Raw genomic sequence first — 7,135 nt, 5'->3', positions numbered from 1 at the left:
TACCAGGTTCGCCTAAAAAAAGAATCTCTATTAAAATAATTAATAGGTTAGCTTCTCTTGTGTTTGGAACCACTGAAAATTCAATATTTAAAGAGTAATTTGTCATTTTAATTAGATTTAGAAACTTTTATTATTAAGGAGAATATCCCACTTTTGATGAAACAGAAATGTTGAAAAGATGGAGAAATACGAGCTTCTAAAAAGTGAAATTTATTAATGAAAATCCAAATGACAAAACTAAGATTTTGCGACTCTTTTATACAAATCCTAATTATTGTGAATTTACCAAATAGGTAGACCTTAAAATATTACTAGATAATAAAATTGTTGTAACTCAATCAAATAAAACAAAATAAACGGCACTTAAATCCGATATCTAAAAAACAATTTAGATAAAGATCTTCAAAGTACGTGATAAGCAAAATAGAAATATATCTTAAACTTGCAAAATGACCAATATTGAATTTCCCTCCAAACCAAGGATCAATATGGAATAGCAGTATTGCATTAGACTTCTCTCGTCGCAAGCTTCGAAATGGTACCTTATACACTCCAAACAGACTCCGACCAAGTGCCTTACTTATCCTACACAGCCACCTTACATCAAAATTGCTTGAGGATGAATATCCCCACTTTGGCCCACCCTACCTTAAAATCTGCCAATATATAGCTTGTAGTAGCTAATCCTGCAATATCCATCTAAAAAACAATTTAGATAAAGATCTTCAAAGTACGTGATAAGCAAAATAGAAATATATCTTAAACTTGCAAAATGACCAATATTGAATTTCCCTCCAAACCAAGGATCAATATGGAATAGCAGTATTGCATTAGACTTCTTCGAAATGGTACCTTATACACTCCACACAGACTCCGACCAAGTGCCTTACTTATCCTACACAGCCACCTTACATCAAAATTGCTTGAGGATGAATATCCCCACTTTGGCCCACCCTACCTTAAAATCTGCCAATATATAGCTTGTAGTAGCTAATCCTGCAATATCCATCTAAAAAACAATTTAGATAAAGATCTTCAAAGTACGTGATAAGCAAAATAGAAATATATCTTAAACTTGCAAAATGACCAATATTGAATTTCCCTCCAAACCAAGGATCAATATGGAATAGCAGTATTGCATTAGACTTCTCTCGTCGCAAGCTTCGAAATGGTACCTTATACACTCCAAACAGACTCCGACCAAGTGCCTTACTTATCCTACACAGCCACCTTACATCAAAATTGCTTGAGGATGAATATCCCCACTTTGGCCCACCCTACCTTAAAATCTGCCAATATATAGCTTGTAGTAGCTAATCCTGCAATATCCATCTAAAAAACAATTTAGATAAAGATCTTCAAAGTACGTGATAAGCAAAATAGAAATATATCTTAAACTTGCAAAATGACCAATATTGAATTTCCCTCCAAACCAAGGATCAATATGGAATAGCAGTATTGCATTAGACTTCTCTCGTCGCAAGCTTCGAAATGGTACCTTATACACTCCAAACAGACTCCGACCAAGTGCCTTACTTATCCTACACAGCCACCTTACATCAAAATTGCTTGAGGATGAATATCCCCACTTTGGCCCACCCTACCTTAAAATCTGCCAATATATAGCTTGTAGTAGCTAATCCTGCAATATCCATCAAAAGCTAATTTCTTCAATTTGCCAGCCTGCGTTAATATTAAATTCATCGAATCCTTCCATCTTCCCAGAAAATTCTTCAATGGGCGATAACGGTGCGTTTTGTGCTAATCAATATTTTACAAGTTAATCTTGGTTGCTTCTATTATTTATTTAAATTATTAATTACAGTCAATGATATTATAACGTTCTTATGCATAATTATTTCTTCGTGTGAAATTTCAGCAATTTTAAGGGAAAAAAGGAGTCTTCCTCCAGCTGATTACTCACTGAAAATAGAGTCATTCAAGCTGCTGTCGAAATCAACGGTTGAAAGTTTTGAATCTGGTGTTTTCAAATCTGGAGGCTACAATTGGTACGTGTCCATTCATGCACGCATGCATGCATCCAATCTTTGTATTACTTATAGAATTAAAAATGGATATATCATACTGCATTTGTTAAGTAATATTTACAAGTTTGATTCTTAATTATTTTTGCAACTGGCAGGAAATTGGTTTTCTATCCCAATGGAAAAAAGAATGATGGTGGCAAGGACCATCTTTCGCTTTACCTGAAAATAGATGACAGCAATCCACATCCCGATGGTACTTGGAATGTTAATGTGTACTACAAATTGTTCGTGTATGATCAGGTATCGAACCAGTACTTGGTAGTTCAAGATGCCAAAGCCCCAATGAGGCGTTTCGATAGGCGGAAGACTGACTGGGGTTTCGGCAAGTTTCTTGACCTTGCAACTTTTAATGAACCTTCAAATGGGTACCTTGTTGACGATACATGTGCATTTGGTGCTGAGGTCTACGTTGTTAAACCAACTGACAGCGAGGAAATTCTTTCCTTGGTCAGTGATCCTGCTGACGGAAATTATCGTTTTAACATCCCAGCTTTCGGTTCTGTGGGTGATACGGTTCAGCGCTCGAGTGAGTTCACTGTTGGAGAAAGAAATTGGTAAGTATGAAAGGTTATTTAAAAAATAGTTGCACAAACTCGCCCACTACTTCGACAAATTTTGGAGTCTTTGTGTCCCAGAAAATGATCTGTGTGACTATTTCTGAAAGTATTGGATCTTCTATGATCATTTCGTCAAACTACACGGTGCCCTTGTCCATTTTTTTAATTAATTTTATTTCGTAAAATATAGGCAACTAGTGGTTTATCCAGCAGGATCTGGAGCTGATAGAGGCAACTTTCTAACTGTTTCATTAAAGCTAGCTGATTATCAAACGGTTTCACGCAAGAAACCAGTTTATGCAGAATTTAAGTTCAAAATACCCAACCAATACAGCAGGAACAGAGCTGGCGCTGAACAAACAGGTCCGTAGCTGCCCCTTATCAGCATCAACTCTTCACTAGCTTTACGTATATTCCAATTACAATTAATGTTTTGAGCCCAGCATATTACATTAACAAGAGCTAACATAAATATATTTTTGATCAAACAAAACTTTCTTGCAGTTAAGCATTTTTTTAACTCGGCTGCGGAGAAAGAGTCCTCAAACCTTTTGTCGAGGAATGATCTGTATGACACCACCAAGGGATACCTTCCAAGTAGTGAAACTCTAATCGTTGAAGTCCAGTTTCTGGTCGTTTCAATGATTAATGCCAATTAATTCATGTATCATCATCATGCATGGTTGTTCATCAGACTTCCAGCAGGGTTCAGAGCTGAAATTTATCGTCCTTTCTCCGTCAACTTCCAATCTGTTGATGCTTTTATTGAGTACTTGTTGATGATTTCGAATAAAAAGCTTGTATTACTGGAATATGCAAGCTTCCATTTGCTTCTGTTGTTTTGTTTTGTTTCTAAATTATGTGCTTTGTTAAAAAGTGTGTTCATCGGGCAACGCCTGATTAGAAATAAATTAAGGTGAGAGTAATCATCTAAGTCTTTGTGTCACTTGTGCTTCCTCTAATATTTTGAATGTATTATTTATTTAAGATGATTGATCTTTTTGTGGCGTGTTCTACAAATAGTTCGTAGATCTGTCATCAATCAAAATTAAATATGACTTATCACCTATATTTAACGTCTCGCTAACCTGACAAAGAGGGTCAACCAACTCGATTATCCTTTAGAATGAAAAAATAATGCCAATTAAATTGTTAAAAAGGACTACAAATACGTAAGTTATAATGTAGTTTGGGATAAATGCCAAAGGGTTTCTAATATCTCCTAAAACAAATTTTAGAATACATTCTATGTAGTATGCCAACCGTCTAATAAATAAATAATGTTATAATATGCATGTATTTATTTTGAAAAATCAATATACAAATGGTGATTACCACGAGGTGGTCCTGAGTGGGCTTCAACTGTGGGAGGTACCTTTAAACCCGTACTACAACCTAAACTAATCTCCGTTTGCACTGGGTCGGCCTGTAAGGAGTAAAGTACTGGATAAAGTGGTGATTATATTAAATTTAACAACATACGATTCTAACATGCATTAATTATAAGGCTTTTACTAAGTTACAACATGAGTAAATTTCAGCCCAACTATTTAGAAGGTGTTGACCCCACTCTTATTACCTATATTTGCACAAAATGCCCGCCTGTAAGTTACTGAGACTGTAACTTAGCATAACCCTAATTATATGTATTACGCTTTGCATAAAATTCAAAATCCATAAACGAGAGACCACTTGGGACCGGTCACTGTCTGGGTTGACCAGAAACATAACCCACCAAAGACGAAGCACCAAGGCATCCTAAGATCAAACTATGTTTGCTTGTTTTTTTTTTTTTCATATATATATTTTTTTCAGTCAGATCATATCTTCCGCGAACATGGTAAATGGAACCAAATAAAACTAGACATAGAAACTTGTGAATTAGAATTTAAATATTTTCTTATATCATTAAAACATGTTGGAAATTAAGGAAATATTTGAGAATGAAAGATTTTATCACACTTGTTTTGTCTACCATTCTAACAAATTAAATAGAAAATTAAAAAAGAAAATTATACTTAACAGCAGGTCAGAACAAGTAGAACTATACCATGTCTTCTGTTGAAAAATAGTAAATAACTCAACTGACAAGTAGGGTTGGCAATGGGATGAGACGGCACGGGACTTGTCAATTCTAGTCATGCCCTGCATATGCAAATGAGATAAAAAAAAAGTTTAATTTCTATCCTTTTATTTTGTTGGGACAAAAAAATGTCATAATCTCGTCCAAAATGGATCCCATCCCGACAAAAAAAAAAAATGCCATCCCTACCAACAACTAGGGTTGGCAATGAGATGGAATGAGACAAGATTTGTCAATCTCAATCCTATCATGTATATGCAAATAGGAAAATAAAATGTCTCGTTCCCGTCCCTTTTTTTTTTTGGACAAAAGTATGTCCCAATCTTATCCTCGCAGGATCCCTTCCCATTAGAAAAAATTCTCAACCCAACTAACAAGTACAAAATAGTTATTTCTTAAGTACAAGATAAATTGCAAGGCCACTTAAAGTCTCCTTCTTCAAACTCTGTCAAGACCTTTTCTGTGCTACTACTTTTAAAGACCGACACTAAAATAAATATGTGTCAGGGCCCTCTTGTTTCCCACACTGTACCTTGTAGCCTTAGGCAGCAAATCTCCCTCTCTTGGCCCTAAGTAAACCTTGCACACTCAAATCCGTTGTTGGATTCGAAAGACAGAAAGTGTATTCACTTAAACTCGCTCAAGATGGGAGGAAAGAACTTGTATCACTCGAAGAAAGCTTACAATGCGTCGTGAGTCTCTAGCTGTTGTTTTTTTGTGTGTCTTGGCCAAATGAGGCTCCTCCTATACATAGAGTACAAGGGAGTGGTGTAAATGCTCAACTACCACCTACCCACAATAAATACATGAAAAATATCTGCAAGCACTATATGAGTCTAGAATCATCCATGGGCCATGACTTGCTTGGAGGCTTAGGCCATGACATTCTCCCCCACCTAATTCAGAGACGTCCTCATTGACTCGATGTGGAAGTCCTTGATATTGTCTTGAAATTGCGACAAATTGTTTCCGAGCTCCCAACTAGCTTTGCTCTCGGGTAGACCCTTCCACTTGACGAAGTACTCTTGGCATGGCGGAAAACTCTTTTTCTGAACAATGTGATCAGGCAAAATGGTCTTCACTTCTTTGTTATACAACCTTGTGCTGCCGAGTGGTTCCTCCCACATCGAATCTTTTGTGTACCTATAATATGGCTTCAAGCAACTGACGTGGAAGACCAGGTGTAGTTTGAGCCAAGAGGGCAACTCTAGCTTGTACGACATATTGTCGACCCTCTTGATGATAGGAAATGGCCCCTCGTATTTTCGGATAAGGCCCTTGTGTAGTGAACGGGTAGACTTGTGTTGGGACGGTAGAATCTTAACTAGCACATTAAACTCCAAGTGTCTACGCTTACTGTCTGTCTATTTCTTCATTCGCTTGGTCGCCTTGTCCAAGTGCGCCTGTGCTATATCTGCTTGCTCATGCCATGACTTGGCCACTTTGTATGCTGCAAGACACCTCCCGGAATAGCTTGTGACGAGCGTGTGTGGTGTTAGCGACTGCTGCCCCATGATCACCTCGAAAGGGCTCCTTGAAGTAGCCTCGCTCCCCTACAAGTTGTAGGAAAATTGGGCCACCCAACCACATCCAGTAACTTTGCCCAATCATGTTGGTTGGCGCTCACGAAATGCCACAAGTACAGCTTAAGCAAAGCGTTCACTCACTCTGTTTGCCCATTTGTATATGGGTGAAAGCTTGTAGAGAAGAGCAGTGCCAACCCCATAAGCTTGAACAACTCAGTCGAAAAACTCCCCGTAAACTTACTGTCACGGTTATTAATGATGGATTTAGAAGTCCCCAATATTGCACCACATGCTTAAAGAAAAACTTGGTTGTGTCCTCCGCTGTGCACTCGTTAAGAGTGGGAACGAAGGTGGCATGCTTGGAGACTCAATCTGCCACCACAACAATCGTCGCACAACCCTCAGACTTTGGAAGACAAGTTATGAAATCCATCGGTATCCACTCTGGTGTGTGCAATCTCTAATGCTATGGGTATCAATGTGCAAGTGTACACAACAAGTAATATACTGATGAGTATTCAGATCGTCTCCACAGGGATTGATGTTATCAGACTTGCTACAATAATATTAATTGTGTAGTTTTATTTTAAATGAAAATAAAGTAATTAATTAAGCTAATAAACGAATTAAAGTAAAAATGCAATAAATAAAATGGAATAAAGAAAATTCTCACATCAAACAAAAGGATAAAACTAATGGGAATAGAGCAGTTGAGTGAATAAACTCACTTAATGGCATTGACTATTTTTTCAATTACAGTAATGTTGCTACAACATCTACTATAGCACTGGACATAATCCCGCATGCATCCTCAGTTGTCACCTGTTGTATATCTTATATCTAATGCAACCTAAAAGTGATCAATTGCTACGCCAACATTAAACATAGCATTAATCGATCTAGGTTCCATTTATCCTACAA

General features: G+C 37.1%; 1 protein-coding gene and 1 long non-coding RNA gene across 3 annotated transcripts; one reads left to right on the top strand and one right to left on the bottom strand.

The window, feature by feature from the left end:
- Positions 1-1,008: 1,008 nt before the first annotated feature.
- On the top strand, positions 1,009-3,594 carry LOC102630636 (uncharacterized). Its single transcript, XM_006494499.4, has 5 exons — positions 1,009-1,749; positions 1,880-2,009; positions 2,144-2,602; positions 2,796-2,968; positions 3,110-3,594. Exons 1-5 carry the CDS (start codon positions 1,737-1,739, stop codon positions 3,262-3,264), a joined length of 930 nt encoding a protein of 309 aa, XP_006494562.2. The 5' UTR covers positions 1,009-1,736; the 3' UTR covers positions 3,265-3,594.
- Positions 3,031-6,778, bottom strand: LOC127902069 (uncharacterized). Of its 2 annotated transcripts, XR_008054506.1 has the most exons (3): positions 5,221-6,660; positions 3,941-4,750; positions 3,031-3,355 (listed from the first exon to the last, which is right to left on the bottom strand). It is a non-coding gene; the product is annotated as an uncharacterized LOC127902069 (long non-coding RNA). The 2 variants fall into 2 exon arrangements; XR_008054505.1 differs by having other exon boundaries at positions 3,031-4,750; positions 5,221-6,778.
- Positions 6,779-7,135: the final 357 nt, after the last annotated feature.

Source organism: Citrus sinensis, chromosome 5 (genome assembly GCF_022201045.2).
Source record: "Citrus sinensis cultivar Valencia sweet orange chromosome 5, DVS_A1.0, whole genome shotgun sequence".
In the NCBI taxonomy this organism is placed as follows: Eukaryota; Viridiplantae; Streptophyta; class Magnoliopsida; order Sapindales; family Rutaceae; genus Citrus; species Citrus sinensis.
The sequence above is the reverse complement of the archived record's forward strand: the minus strand, read 5'-3'. Positions and strand labels throughout refer to the sequence as shown.

Bases quoted from the DNA above. Each gene is read 5' to 3' on its own strand.
- LOC102630636 (XM_006494499.4), top strand. The intron at 2,010-2,143 runs GTACGTGTCCAT...TGCAACTGGCAG, and splicing joins AAATCTGGAGGCTACAATTG to GAAATTGGTTTTCTATCCCA. The intron at 2,603-2,795 runs GTAAGTATGAAA...CGTAAAATATAG, and splicing joins ACTGTTGGAGAAAGAAATTG to GCAACTAGTGGTTTATCCAG.